Here is a 16,173-nt window from a genome sequence, read left to right on the forward strand (position 1 = left end):
GCTGATTTTGTGCTTATCTACATCTTTTTGTTCTTTATTCAGGTATACTGTCTTTCTCCAGCACTTTATCGAGACAGCAGAGAAGTTCTTCATGGTGGGGCACAAAGTGAACTATTATGTGTTCACGGACCGGCCCGAGCAGGTACCCAAGTTCACACTGCCATCTGGACGGAAGCTGGTCATCATCAAGGTCTTGGGGTACAAGAGGTGGCAGGAGGTGACTATGAGGCGCATGGAGATGATCCACAATGCCTCCAGGGAGACCTTTATCAACGAGGTGGAATACATTGTGTCGGTGGACGTGGACATGGAGTTCACCGACTGGGTTGGAGTGGAAATTCTGAGCGAAAGGTTTGGGACTCTCCACCCGATATTGTATGGGAGCCAACGCCCGAGTTTCACTTATGAGCGTAGGCCGCAGTCTGAGGCCTACATCCCTGGAGACGAAGGGGACTTTTATTATGCTGGGGGCTTTTTTGGAGGCTCAGTAACAGAAGTCTATCAACTCACTGGCCAGTGCCACAAAGCCATGATGCGGGACAAAGATAGAGGCATTGAGGCCATCTGGCATGACGAGAGCTACTTAAACAAATACTTTCTGTACCATAAACCCACCAAAATCTTATCCCCAGAGTACCTATGGGACAATGGTATGGGGTCGCCAGTTATCCTCAAGAAGAAGCGTTTTATGGCAGTTTGGAAGAACCATGCAGCTATCAGAAACAAGTGAGAATTCTAGAGAAAAGAGTGCAAATTCAAATGAAAAGAAAAGTGAACTAGGGATAGGCATCATCATCGAGGGCACCAAATGCCTTAAGCCAAGAATATTCTGGGACTGCATCTTTCAAGGAGCACTCAGTGTGCTGTATTACATCAAGTTAAACTCTTGCACAGAAATTATATATTTGTTACTTATTTGTTATTTTTTGGAAGTGTTATTGCTTTGGAGTATACAAGAAGTATTAGGGAGCATTTCACTGGAAAATGATTGAGTACTGTATTTTTATTTGTTTTATGGTGGGATTAATGACCTAAAATATTTTAAATTCTATAACGGAGAGTGTTGACCTGTGTAATATAGGACATTCTCACTGGACTAACGGATGGAGAGAAGATTGCTTCTTCACACTTAAGATGATGATGAAACTGCTACCGGTAAAGCCCACCCTGTTGGTTGTAGACATTCTTTGGCATGGAGAGAGACTTCACTAATAAGGATGAAATCAAATTTCTCTCTTAAATCCAGTCTCTACTTGCACAGATGAAAGTATTTGTCTTGATAACGTGACAAGAATACAAATCAGCAGGACAATGCTCGATCATATTAAAATGTCGTCCAAGATCTCACTATGCATTGGCGCACTGATGATGGAGCTCTGCTTGGTATCTGTTGAGGATATTGTGCTTGGAGGTAGCAATGTTCCTTGTGCCATAGGCATGTCCCAAGTATGGCTATAAATCTACTGTTTTCACAACTCAACTCTGAGACCCCCAATGGAACCCACTGGCTCTTGCCGACACTGCTGAAAATCCACTGTGAACCTCTTATGTTTCTGGCTTGGGTCCAAAAACTTTGTTTCTATCAGTTCACTCTGACCTCCATTGCCTTACTGAGGACAATAAATGTGGGAGATCCATAAATTCTGAAGCAGAAACCACACAAAATAATATCGGCTTTTGGTTCCTAGCAGTCGTCTAGGGCCAGGAGATGACAGGTCTCTCTGAAGCAGCGAAAGGACACACTTGCACTTTGTTCCTTATTCATTAGTTGTTTTTGTATTTCAAAAATATCTATCTGCATGCTTACCAAATAAACAATATATGTAAGTCTTGTCCCCACCGGGATGCCTTGCACAGAGAGGAGGGCACAGGAACTCCTGAGGAAGGACTGTTCGTTTCTAGCAGAGGTAGATTTGGTGCCCGGATACTTGACGTCTGGGGCCAGCAGGAGGCTTGAAGATGCATGGGGTGATGATGAGAATGTCCCGGGGTTTTGAAAGATCTTCCACATCATACCCGAAAACTGAGCAGTTTGGGTCATAGCAGAGAACCATGTTCACCCTGGTCTGCTTGGAGTATGTCAAGATTGAAGCAGGGAAGGTAAGGTGGACATGACCTGCCTTCCACCTATGAATGCCTGACATGGTCCCACGGTTGTATTCTACTATATAATTTGAGGCAGTGACTCCTATTACAATATAGGACAACGGATGAAGCGTATTAACATACGAGGAGGAGCATAGCATGCCTGAACCCGGAAATATATGAATGTGAGGCAAGGAGAACAGTAATTAGCACAGAAGACCATGCCTAGAGAATGGGCCAAAGTGATCTGTGATAGCGACAGTGTCGCTAGGAGCAGTGTGACCTCTAAATGTGGTAGAGCGGCAAGTGAATTGGGCAGGGTAATCAGTCAACGTGATATAGTGGCTAGCAAATCGTAAGGGGTGACCAGTGAATGTGTCAGTGTGGCGAGTGAATAAGGCATAATGATCTGCAAATGGCAATGGCTCATGGGTGGGGCACAGAGGGTAGCTATTGAATGGGGCAGTGACAATGATTCCCCGGTGCACTGGGGTACTAGAATTCCAGGGCTACTGTTGACAGATGGCACGCTTTTGATGTCAAAAACCTCAATGGGTATCAAGTCTCTCCTCCTAAGGTTCCATTCATTCTGCATTTCCTCTGGACTTACTATAAAAGTATACGTAACTAAGTTTATGGCAAAAAATTCCCACAGGAGCTTCATAGGGCCATTAATTTTAGAGGGGCTGGAATTGGAGAGATTTCTCGAATGTAACTATCTTGGAATCCGGCTCTCCACTTCTGACTCCTGGGACAGTCAACTCTTTAAGAGTTCTCTTAGGTCATTCCATAGGGCCTCTGCTATTCTAAGATTTGCCAGTAAGACTACTTTCTACACTATCTCTCCACTTCTGTAAGTTTGTAGAGCCCACGCAGCAGCAGCAGCTTCTATGGTGCGGAACTTTGGGGGCATAGTAAAATAGGTGAATTGAGTACATCTGAAAACAAATTTTTGAGGATGGCCCTTAAACTTCCCCAGAGCAGTCCCTTGATTTTTAGACAAGACCTTGGTATCTGCCTTATCATTTCTCTGGGGCGACCGAAACCTCTACTTTACTAGCTACACCTTTGGTCTGTTCCCGAGCTATCATGCTAAAGAGCGGGTCTGGGCAACATCTTGGGTAGACAAAAAAGTAAGGCTTTGGTACCATGGCTGAGTTATATCAAACAGACCCTCCTACTCATTAGGGGTGCAAGAGTTTTGGGTAGGCACTTCTTCCATCACATCTTCCTCAGTTAAAAAGATAAAGTCTCTTTATTGGGAACATGAGGAGACAAAGCTGGTTATCCAGCCAAGTCCGGAATACCGTAGCGGCTGCTTTATAGGGTTCAAGGTTTTTGAGGCCTATATGGACCAGATTGATCCTCCCTTTACCAAAGCCCTTATTATAACTTTCAGATTGAGCACTCTCCCCTCACTTCCTTTACCTCTAAAAGGAAACGTGGCCCAGGGGGAAGTAGCCTCTGCCCATCAGACAATGAGTGTGAGGAAATGGACAACCATATGCTGTTTTTTGCCTCTTTGAAATGAAGCAGTGCACACATGTTTGTTAGGAGTGCACCAGTATAGGGTTGCCCTGAGAATTTGCAGAGTCAACACTTCAACCACCATTGTATTTTTGATCTCCAAGTATTTTAGAGAACGTTTGGCCAATCCTGCGCAAAAATATTCCACGCTAATCTTTAGGGCCGAGATCGATTTTTTTGTTCCATAACTATCCCAAATTGAATCATTCCTCTGGCACGCACAGTGTTTTAATTGTAGTATATGTGTACATTTTATGTGTAATAAAAAAAGAATATCTTTCTATTTATTTCTTTTTAATTATTATTCACATTACGATTCTAAGATGTATGGTATTTGTTTTGCTGTCACCTAAGTGAACCCACATTATTTTTCATAAAACGTTGCATTTTGTTATTAACTGTATTTTTTTTACTGGGCTTATGTACTGTATTGTGATTTCTCATCTGTGACATTTATGGTCTACGACCGAAATAATGTTTAAACTGATTAGCTGTAACAATTCCCACATTTGCTCAATGTGTACTGGACAGTCCAGTGTTAGGAAACTGATTTCAGTCAACGCAAGAAAAGATCATTTTCTGATCTACAAAATGTATTATCCCACCGTAAAACATATGTTTGTGATCAAAGTAAATGCATTGCAGCAGAATTCCCATGGAAATGTACACATTTTAGGGGGCTATGAAACACTATGCCACTGTTATCTTTTTTTGAGGTTGAGTATGTGGAGCTGTACACATTTTGGAAGGATATCAGGTCAAAATCCAAAAAAGAGCATACTTAACGGTTGGCCAGAGCTTGGACTTCTCATTAACCATCAGAAACAACATGAGCAGGATCTCTCCTTGTCTTTCTCCCCATCCTTGTGCCCTCTACTTTGCCTTTTCTGCTCTCTTACTTTTGGCTTATCTGCTACTCCAGCCAACTCCTTTTTTGCTCTCCCTGCCTGTATCAAATTCAAATATTATCACAACCAGGACAATTGGTATATATTTTGCAAATGTTATATAAGACAGTTAGAGAACTAAGCGAAGGTCCAGAGATCCTAAGACTGGATGATATTGCCTTTGGACAGCTCACAAAGGAAAATTACCATGAGGGATTGACCTGGGACTTTCATTCCACTACTTGAAAATCAACATTTATTTTTCTATTTGCTCTGAAGACCCATGCTCTGTATCCTATGAGATTTTCTCACTGATCCTAAGTACAATTGTGAAAGCCTTGAGAAAGCCCAGGTCGCACTGACCAGAGTTGGCGAAACATGTGTCAATACAAAATGTAATCAATAAAGACCTGGCTTCAAGATAACATATGACAAGTGTTTTCTTTGGATACAGCAGACCAAAAAAAGTATACCTTTGGTGTGGTTGAAATCACCTATATTCCGCAAAAGAGGAGCAAACGCTCAAACCTTTACTCAACTGTTATATAAAGAGTGCATGTTGGGCATCTCTTTGCTGAAAGTGCATCCACCAGTGCAACATATGCATTTTCTTCATACTTGAATGACAAGTGGGCAGCTATAATGTTTTGATCTGGGTTCACACAGTGGTACCGGGAAGGGAAAACCAGTTCTATTCAGTCCTTATACCTTAAACAGGGAGGGGTGCCTGCTGCTGTGACCTGGTGGTGCAGTGGATGGACTGCTAGGCCAAGGGCTTCCAACAGCAGAGACTGCTCCTCATCAGAAATCCTGAGGTTTCCCAACTCTAAATGAAGTGAGAACCTGCAAGTTTGGTATTGTGGGAGCATCTTGAGTGTCCACTACTTTGCTGGTTTCCAGCTCCACCGGCTAAAGAGGTTGTGGTTTTACTACTGAGCCGAGTGGTTGTAGAGGATGATCAAGAATAAATGAATCAAAAAATTCAACTTGCATAATAGATCACGGCCTAATAGAATTAGTGGATTTCTTTAGCTCATTATAAATGTATGCATATATATAGCTGAGCCATTTTTACAGGAACATTTTCTGGCAAAGCATTAGTCACCTGTTTGTTTGAAATACCTTCTAGTTTGACTTCCTTTCTTGGGGTGGGTAGGTTTGGAACTTCCACTGGTCTAAATGTGGAAAGGGTAGCACCTGTATATACAAAAAATGATAATGGATGGCTTTTCACTTATCCTTCTATAAAAGGGCGACTCTGGTCTACCTTTAAGACTGCATCAAGCATACAATCCTCCTCCCCTCTCAGGCACCATCATTGTGTCTGACTTGATCCATAAGGAACTCCGAGTGCAGCTGCATTTTGTGAAAAAGTGTAACTAATTACTGAGTGCTTCATTTGATTTTAACCTAGATGTTGCTAAAATTGAAATTAGGTGGAAATCCAATAAAATGATTCTGTATTTGAGGTTGTAAAAGTGAAACTGGACCTGAAGGCAAAGTTTCATTAAACTGCCTTGTATTCGTCATATTTTGAACAGATGGCGGTAGGGACGAGATTACTGACTGTCATCCCAGTCTGTGCCATTGAAGTCATATTCTGCTACAGGGAAACATCCTTTACCATGCAGTCAGAACCACGACCTGCCTTCAAAACACAGTCACCACCCGACGGCAATGTTACCACGTGTTTCTTTAACCCGCAAGTCATTACAACTACTTGCTTTAGGGGGTCATTGTTGGACTGGTGTTGGATTTTAAGTCCAACATCTTCCCTACTGTTGCGTTGACTGCAGTTGGAATAGTAAGTTATACTATTCCCAAGTCCATTGCCCCCTAAGGCAAGTCATTGTAATGACTTGTGTGGTAAAGTAACGCGTGGTAGCGTCACAGTTGTGATACTGAATGCATTGTAAAGGTATGTGTGTTAAATGCAGGAGGGGTTCCGTCATACGTCCTGCTACATGAGAATCATTTTAGGCATCATTTGTGTTCCAATTACAAGTTTTACGTTTACTGTGCATTTTCTTTTCCAATGGCCTTCTTTACCTCAAACGTGACAAGCATCAGATTTCAACTGATCATTTGTAGCATCAGTATTAAAACCGCTACCTCTACCTCAAGAAGCATTTCCTGTTCCTTCTGCAAACCAGGAGCTAGAAAAATCCTTGAATGCCTTTCTTAAACAAGCATTTGCAATGCAATAAGTCTCGCATTTGAGAGTTTATGCTATTATCATTGTAAATGGCAATGCCTTTTATTTATCTGTTTTGAATATTAACACATAAATAAAAGGCATTATCATTTACAATGCCTATAGCTCAAACTCTTGTACATGCGAGACCTATTTCATTTCAAAGAAGCGGCCACCATTGTCCCAGGCTGCTTGGAAAGTGAAAGCAGGCATGGCGTGCTGAATGTTGCAGGAAAGCATGTCGTGCCTGCAGTAGGAGACACTCATTAAAGAAAATAGTGCTTACAGACTATATAAGACATACTGTGTAACAGCAGAAGTTAAAGGGCCAGTCCTCATGGGAGGTTACTAATGAAGACAAGACGGTACTAAGGAGGGACTAATAAGCCTATTAACGAATCAGAAGCCAGCATTTAGGAAGGATAATGACTTAAGCCAAAGTCAAATATGGGCAGAGAGTGGGTGGGGCTTCAAGACCATACAGCGATACAACATGGCTCGCAGAGCAGGGCATGCACTGCCCAGGCTCGACCTAAAAATGAGTCTGTACCAGCCTCAACTTCTCTTTAATAAATTATATTCAAATTTACAATAATCATTACAATAGCTCTCATACAAAAGTAGTGCATCCAATGACTTTGCCTGGCAACACCTCACTTCGGAATCTATGAACTCAACTCCGAACGTAAGCCCAAAACAAAAGCTGAAACAAACTAAGGGTGGGCGTAGTTTGCGAAGCAGCGCTACGCGAAGTACACTTCGCACTACGCGAACTTCACGTAGCAAAACGCGAGCTGCGTAGTAGCATGTTCGCACTGTGCAAGATGCGTTTTCAATGATTGCACAGTGCGGACAAGCATCCGCCACTGTGCAATCATTGAAAACGGCATCTTGCACAGTGCGAGCTGTAGTTTTCTGCTGCTCGAGTAGATTTTTACTCGAGCTGCAGCTTTCTCAACGCGAACTGGTAGTTTCTCATTGCGAGCGGTCGCGAGCATGCGCGACCCCTCGCAATGAGAAACCTGACCTCCCCGCGTTGAGAATCTCGCCGAGATTTCATTTTGCTTGCTCGTGGTTGCGAACATGACGTTGAGGACCGTGAAAAAGCAAAAAATGACCCCTGCACTACGCTACGCTGCACTACGCGTGTTCACACTGTGCTACGTGCAGCTCGCGTAGTGTGAAGTTGCGCAAACTTCGCAAACTACGCAAGCGTAGCATAGTGCTTCGCCCAGGGTTAATGTAGTTGAGCTTATATAGCGCACAGCTACCCGCAATGGGTGTCCCGGCACTTGCTTAGGGAACCCGTCCTGATATTCCCCTGTGTGATAGCCCCAGCGGGTATCCACAAGGTGAAAGTCGGGCATCCCGCCGCGAGGGGCCGTTGTGGAGATTAAGCAAGCTATTGCCCAGAGTCGCAGAGTGTGAACCCGTGAGTCGAGAAGGCACCGGAGCGAGAATTATCGAGTCCGTGGAATTTTTAGCCCAAGACCCGCCGAGGCGGGGAATTGAACCCTGGTCCAGGACCGATCCCAGCTTCCGGGTCTGCCACCTCTAACCCCTGAGCCACACTTCTCCTTTCTTTGAGGGATCATGCATTCAAGTGAGTTGCCTGGAAATCTGTATTAAAATCTCATAATATGCATGCACTGACTCATCTGCATTTTGTGTCGATCTCATCATTTTTAGGTTTCGACCTGGCCGTAGCACTGCGAAGCAGTGCTCCGCCCAGGCGAAAACTTTACAGTATGGGGGACTTGAATCCGCCCCTTCTTCCATTGGCTAGCTCCATAAATGGAGGCTAGCTATTGGAAGAGATTGACTGTCGATCACGCTTTCCCCGCGAAAACGCGATTCGGGGGCGTTTCCGTGTCTTTTTTTAAGTCCTGCCCTCTCCTCTTCCCATTGGCTGGAATTTTATCTTCCAGCCAATGGGAAGGGGAGAGCACGAAAAACACGCCCACAAGGAGTTGTTGTGTCTTGTTTATCCCCCGCCCTCCCTCCAGTTGTCCGTGCCTTCTTATGTTTTTATAAAATTGTTTGCCCTGATGGTTCGGCTAAGGCTTATAAGACAGACGGCTGGCTCAGCTCTTCCCAAATGTGTCTAAACATCCTACCACCTCCCTCCACCGATATTGAATGTTTCCTACGCACATGGATTTCGTATTTTTCCTACTTGTAAAGAGCGCAGTGATTAGCGTAGGTTTTCTTTGATGTATTGCCATTTTTGTATAAATTCGTGTACATTTCTCCTGTTTTCAAAACAATTGAAATCACCTGTACCGGCCGGGGTGGAAGCTTTCTGTCCCGTTCTTTCTTGGGATTTGTAGTTTCGCTGTGACGCCACTAGCCCAGGCAGCGTGATTAGTAAACTACAATTCCCAAAGGATGCTAGCGAGAGACACTGCTCAATGGTAACTAGACGCGCAGCGATTGGCCGGCTGAGATGCAGTCAGAACTTTGCTGACCAGCGAAAACCGAGCGTCTGACGGTGCGAGGAGGCTGCTGGATCGCGGGCAGACCGGTAGAGACGCCGTGAGTTTTAGCGCTGCTTTCGAGGTGAGTGAGGGTGCTGTGGCAACGTCCACTGTACAGGAATCAGTCGGAGGGAGTTAAGATTGGGTGATCGCGCTTGTGGTTTTTGTGAGTCCCTGGACAACCCGAAGAGGTCTTTCGTCGCAGTGCAGGCGATGGAGGAATAGGTGGTTATGTGGATTTGCTTCCATGTATGACACGTGCATCTGAATGTTCACGTGCTTACCCCGAAAGACTCCCTCCACCCCACACCTTTATATTGGTTTTTAGGGGTGTGTAATCGCTTCGAGGGATTGAGGACCCCGCCAGGAAGTTCTTTAGTCACTGTAAATTTGTCACGTATATTTATATTTTTGTTTGTACAGTCTGTGCTTGCTGTACTTAAGATTGTGCTTTTTGCCTGCGTCGCTTTGATTCTATGGCATGCTATTTTTGTTTTACCATTCCTGTAACAGTTCTCTCATCAAGGTAACTGGTTCTATTGTACAGTGCTCGGACACCTTCGGATAAAGTCCGCGCTTTATAAAAATGCATTAAATAAAATAAGGATCAACTCCCCGTTCCAGCACAAATTCTTCCCACAAATCCATAATTGCATGCTCGTTGTTTTAGGAGACCCTGAAGTTGAGAGCTGTGCTGAATGTTTCTTGGTAGAAAAATGCCTTGCAGACGTGGTGAAGTGCCGCCTGCCCGATTATCGGTTGTTGGCTAAATGGCTGTGTATACACTTTTAAGGAGGATGCAATAAAATCCTGTGTACAGAGGAAGTCAGCAATGCCAGAGGAGGCGGGGGTCTTTGATTGGGATTGTTGTTGTAAACTGATGTTCTGAATGCAAATGCAATAAAGAAATTTAACACAAAAAAACGTTAATCATTAGTATATGCAGTAGACCTTTGTACTCTCTACCATTCCTATGTGACTCTTATATACCGTATACCTTCCCTATGAATATAGAGATAACTCTAATCACTAGTATATGCAGTAGACCTTTGTACTCTCTACCATTCCTATGTGACTCTTATAGTATATCCATTTGTATCCCTTCCCTATGTATACAGATATAACTCTAATCACTAGTATATGCAGTAGAGGTTTGTACTCTCTACCATTCCTTTGTGACTCTTAGACTATATCCATTCCTATCCCTTCCCAATGTATATAGAGATAACTCTAATCACTAGTATATGCAGTAGAGGTTTGTACTCTCTACCATTCCTTTGTGACTCATAGAGTATATCCATTCCTATCCCTTCCCTATGTATATAGAGATAACTCTAATCAGTAGCATATGCAATAGACCTTTGTAGTCTCTACCATTCCTATGTGACTCAGAGTATTTCCATTCATATCTCTTCTTTCTGTTTGTATCTCTTCCTTGTGTGACGCTACATCTTGTACATTGCAATTTTTTCTGTATGTATCTTTAATGTAACACATGTAATCCTTAGTCCTTATGTTTTGCAACTGGTCCTTTTGCAAAGCGCTCTGACACCTTCGGGTAAAGTTCGCGCTGTATAAAATCGCATTAAATAAATAAATGTGCCACCGCCCTCTGGCCTCACCCACCACGACTTACAGCTGACACCGACTGCACGACTGCACAACTAAACCTCTGTGGTGCAACTGCTTGGAAAGTCACGCCACAGTCCAGGGGCGGGGGCTTACAGGCCAAGAGAATTCATCAGCTGAAGATAGTGAAGGAGATCTTACAGACTAACAGACCTCGTCTGATTAGGAGATGGAAGGGGGTCTTACAAGCAAACAAAACTCATCAGCCGAGGAAATTAGTATTTTCAGACCACCAGGAATCATCAGCTTTTAGGAGTCGTACAGATTGATCAACACAACAGCGCCATCTGCAGGAGAGGGAATTTAGGGCTTCCAGAGCAACAGCACTAATTACCTCAGGTGGGACTTAACAGGACTCATCAGCGCATGACAAGGAAAGAGGAATTAAAGGCAAACAGGACTCCTTGGCTGAGCTAGGGAGGAAGGAGTAGACGGTCAGCTGTAGAGTTGGCGTTATAGTGGTTGCATGTCGCGTCACGACGCGACATGCCGGTGGCCATCTTAGAGGATGCGCGCGCAGCAAGCGAGAAACGGCGCGAACCCTGGAGCACGGTTGCACGGGCTCGGCGCTCTCTGGAGAGAACAAGTTAAATAAATACGGCGTACAACTACACACAGCGTCCTGTCTTTATTGGAGGTATAGCAACATTACAATGGCGACGAGGTCGGGATGAGACCTGCACTGGAAAAAAAAAACGGAAGTTGCAGAACTGCACAGCAGACAAGCCTCAGCCAGAATCCACGAGCCAGAAGCACCACAGGAGCGGGCCACCTGTAATCGCCATGCTAACAGGCAAGTGGACACCAGAGAGCGCGGCAGAGCCCACAGGCACTAAAGGGCAGTCAGTCTGATCACCAGGGGAACAACACACCCTACCACCAGCCAACACTAGCCAACCAAGGGCAGGAGCACTGGCGACCTCTGGGAAGAGCGAAGGGGCAGACATAGAGATCCCACATACCAAAACAGAGGAACCAGAAGAAAACAGCGCACCAGGCAGTCCCAGAGGCCCCAGCAACACCTCACCCACGGTAAAGCGCGAAAGGATGAGTGCGCAAGCGGCAGCAGCGACTGCCTCGGTGCAATTCTTACCCAAGCCAGGGGAACCACTCATGCGATGGGAAGACTGGAGAGACTATATCAACAACTTCATAGAGGTGTTGGAGGATGAGAATGAAGAGAAATTCTCAAGCATAAGAAAGAGGCGAATATTGTTGCATAACTTAGGCCCGGAGGGACTCAGGATCTTCAAGAATCTGACACCCAAACAACGAGCGAGTACCGATGATGACGTGTATGCCCATGTAATTGAGGAATTGAATGAACATTATAAACCGACGGTGTGCGTTTCAATAGACAGGTATAACTTTCAGCAGAGGAAGCAAAAACAAGGGGAGTCAGTGGAAGAGTATGTGACGGCACTAAGAAAGTTGGCATCGACGTGTAGATATGACACGTTCCAGGATGAATTTATCAAGGATCAGATCGTGATGCACACCACGAGCACCGCCGTGCAAGACAAGCTGTGGGCCAGTGGGGACGCCACATTGCAAGAAGTAATGGTAGTGGTCAAGAGAGCGGAATTGGCGCGGAGATGCGCGGAGCAGCGAAAAGAGAGGCAGTGACAAGTCCATTGGTGAACAGAATAGGGGAAGAGGAGCCCCGCAAGGACGGCAGGAGCAAGGGGACCATGCCGAAAGGACCAAATAGGTGGCAAGGGAACCCGGGGCCACCAGGAAAACAGGCGGGAAACAGTAAGAAATCATGCTACAGATGCGGAAGTTGGGCGCATGAAGCCCACGACAGGAAGTGCCCGGCGGTTCGCGACAAATGTATGTACTGCGGAATCGTAGGGCACTATGAGAAAGTGTGCCGCAGGAAATCCTCCAGAAGCGTGGTCAAGTACATCGACCAAGAACAGGAGATTGGGGAGGAAGATGACCAGGAGGAAGGAGACACCGTTCTCTGCATCTATGACCTAGTATTGAGCGTAGACGGCAAAAGGTCAACTAAACCAGTATTGGACATGACGATTGGAGGAGTACCTATAAGCATGATGGCTGACTCTGGTTCTCCCTACACCATAGTCCAGAGAACGGTATGGATAGAAACATTTGAGCCACATCTGGGTCCAGGGTTGGAGAGACTGGACATACGGCCAGTCTCGTACAAAGGAGACCGCATACCCATGTTGGGATTCCGGCCGTTGAGATTTGAATTCAGAGGACGATCGGCCAACTGCAAGCTGTACATTTCTGAAAAGGGCCCATCGATACTGGGATGGCTAGACCAGGGCAATCTAGGCATCAAACTGGACCCTGGAGGCAAGGAACAGATCATTCTCACCGAGCCGGAGGTGTGGCCAAACCTGGATAAGTGGAAGGATGAGTACCCCAAGGTGTTTGGAGGAACGGTGGGTAAGCTCGAGAAGTTTGCACACAGAATTGTCCTCAAGGAAGGCGCTATACCGGTGTCTCACAAGGTGAGGAACGTACCCCTGGCTGTAAGAGATGCAGTACAGGAAGAGCTGCAAGGACTAGAAAGAAGAGGAATCATTGAACCAATCACATGCGCAGAGTGGCTGGCGCCACTAGTGGTAGTCATGAAACCCAACGGAAAGATCAGGCTATGCGTGGACCTACGCGAACTGAATAAGAATATCGTGGTAGAGAACTTTCCCTTACCGAGAATAGAAGAGATGTTGGCCAAGACGAGAGGGGTCAAGTGGTACTCCTCCATTGACCTCAGCGTATCATCAAATCGCACTGCACCCGGAGAGCAGGAGGTTGACCTCATTCATTACCCCCTTCGGGTGCTACCAATTTGGACGCATGCCGTTCGTGCTAGCATCGGCGGCTGTGGTATTCCAGAAATTGATGCACCAGCTGTTTCAGAAGGTGGACGGCATCCAGTATTTCCAGGATGATATCCTGGTGATGGGGCGAGACAAACTAGACCACGACGCCAAACTGACCAAGGTGCTGAAGGTGCTGGAAGAGAAAGGCCTCACGGCGGAATGGGAGAAATGCAGCCTGGGCATGGACTCAGTGACCTACTTAGGGCACGAAATCGGAGTGCAAGGAATCACCCCCAAGGCGGACAACGAAAAGGCGATTTGCGAAGCACCACCACCGACCAGCAAAGAAGAGGTACGGTCCTTCCTAGGAATGGCCGAATATTATAGTAAATTCGTGCAGCATTTCGCAACAAAGACACACCACATGAGGAAGTTAACATGGGAGAGCTCAGTGTTCAGCTGGACGGAGGATGCACAAAAGGAATTTGAGTGCATAAAGAAGGATGTGATAGGAGCAATACCCTTGCAAGGATACGATCCCCACGGAAAGACGGTGCTCATGACGGACGCCAGTGAAAAAGGCTTGGGTGCAGTGTTGATGCAAGATCGGGGACAAGGAGCAATGGACACGTTGAGTTTTGCATCTCGCTCCTTGAGTGATACAGAGAAGAAGTACAGCGTCATCGAGAAGGAGATGTTCGCTGTAGTGTGGGCGATGACAAGATTCAGACAATTCTTGTGGGGCACACGGTTCACATTAAAAACAGACCACAAGCCCTTAGTGAAGGTCCTAACATCCAGCGGGCATGCGAGTGCCACCCCCAGGATCTCGAAAATGACATTAAAGCTACTGGACTTTAGATATGATGTGGAGTATATCCCCGGCAACCGGAACAAAGTAGCAGACTATCTGAGCAGGGCAGCGGCCATGGAGCCCGGAGAAGAAGACTAGATAGGAGGAGAAGAGATGGTGGCACTGACAGATGACCAAGAGAGGGTTATCAGCAATCAGGAGTGGAAAGAAGCATATGAGCGGGACCCTACCCTGCAGGAAGTGAAACGGTGCATAGTACAAGGATGGCCAGAGAAAAAACACATCAGCGAGAACCTAAAAATGTACTACGAAGTCCGGGAGGAACTATTGGTGGATGACCAAGGAGTGTTTACGTACAGAGGGGACAAAGTAATTCCCCCAGCTGACATAGTCCCAAAACTACTGGTGTTACTCCATGAAGGACATTTGGGAATAGTCAAGATGAAGCTGAGGACCAAACAAGGCTATTGGTGGCCAGGTATGGACCTGAGAGCAGAAAGGCACGTCAGAGATTGCCCGCAGTGCCAAAGGGCAGACTCAAGCCATTGCGCCCGGCGCTAGGAAGGTTCGACCCCCCACAGAACCCATGGGAGGAGTTGTCCATCGACATACTGGGTTCCCATTTTGGATGGACAAGGTGTACAGAAGTACGTATGTGTCCTTGTGGATAGATACTCGAAATGGCCGGAGATGAAAGTGAAAGAGGTGATGGACACAGACACTATACTAAAGTTTTTAAGCGACACGTTCGTGAGGGAGGGCATTCCTAAATCCATCTTGAGCGACAATGGCCCTCAGTTCAACTCGGATAAATGGACCAACTTCATGGAAAGGAATGGTGTCCTCTCCAAGCACACGTCGATCTATCACCCGGCAGGAAACGGACTAGTAGAACGGTTTAACCGCGTGGTGATGGGATCCGTGCAAGCTGCGATATCCAACAACAAGGACTGGGAGAAGGAAATATGGCAAATGATATGGGCGTACAGGATTACCCCCACAGGAACTGGATACAGTCCCTTCCAAATCTTGAGAGGACGTGATCCCTTCACGAAGGACAACAGAGTGTGGAAGGAGAAAACAATAATGAGCAAATGGTCTCCTGCAGTGGTGCAAGCAAACTTGGAAAAGGCACAAGATGTCTACGCAAAGCACTAGAACAGACGGAGGAACGTGAAGGATACAGGATTGGAAGAAGGTGAATGGGTGTGAGTCAAGTTGGCGACGATGCAAAGGAAAGGAGATAGCAAGTATAGTAAAGCCCTGCAAGTGAAGAAGGTGTATGACAGAGCAGCTCTGTTGAGTGATGGCAACATTTGGTCCCAGGACCGCATGGCGAGATGCAACAAGGTATTGCAGTGGGACCAAGGAAGACAGGACCTAGAAAGTGGGGAGGAGTCTGAGGCAAGAGACGAACAATTCGATGGAGAGATGGACTTAGGAAGTGAAGAAGTCAGTAAGGAACAAGATAATGGAGGTAGCCCGGGAGCAGAGAGAGAGATGAATGGAAACGAGTTGATGGAGAATCAAGCTGCTATGAACAACAAGGGGAGTAGGGCAGAGACTTCGGAGCGAGAAGCCCTGACTACCCCGGCGAGACTGACCCGCAGGGGAAGAACAGTGACGAGACCAGCCAGGTTTCGAGACTTTGATATGAGCGGCGGACTGTGAGTTACATGTTTCATTGTTTGGGAAAAAAGGGAGATATGTAGAGTTGGCGTTATAGGGGTTGCACGTCGCGTCACTACGCGACGTGCCGGCG

The 16,173-nt window shown here is 46.0% G+C and overlaps 1 protein-coding gene across 1 annotated transcript in view; it reads left to right on the forward strand.

Annotated features, from left to right (window-relative positions):
- LOC147717958 (histo-blood group ABO system transferase-like) overlaps nt 1-4,916 on the forward strand; it is a 145,368-nt gene extending 140,452 nt beyond the window's left edge. Inside the window, exon 5 of the mRNA XM_086919898.1 lies at nt 43-4,916. Coding sequence (XP_086776024.1) covers nt 43-730 — 688 coding nt within the window. The 3' untranslated portion in view covers nt 731-4,916. The remainder of the gene's footprint in view (nt 1-42) is intronic.
- Nucleotides 4,917-16,173: the final 11,257 nt, after the last annotated feature.

Source organism: Lissotriton vulgaris, chromosome 5 (assembly GCF_964263255.1).
Source record: "Lissotriton vulgaris chromosome 5, aLisVul1.2, whole genome shotgun sequence".
In the NCBI taxonomy this organism is placed as follows: domain Eukaryota; kingdom Metazoa; phylum Chordata; class Amphibia; order Caudata; family Salamandridae; genus Lissotriton; species Lissotriton vulgaris.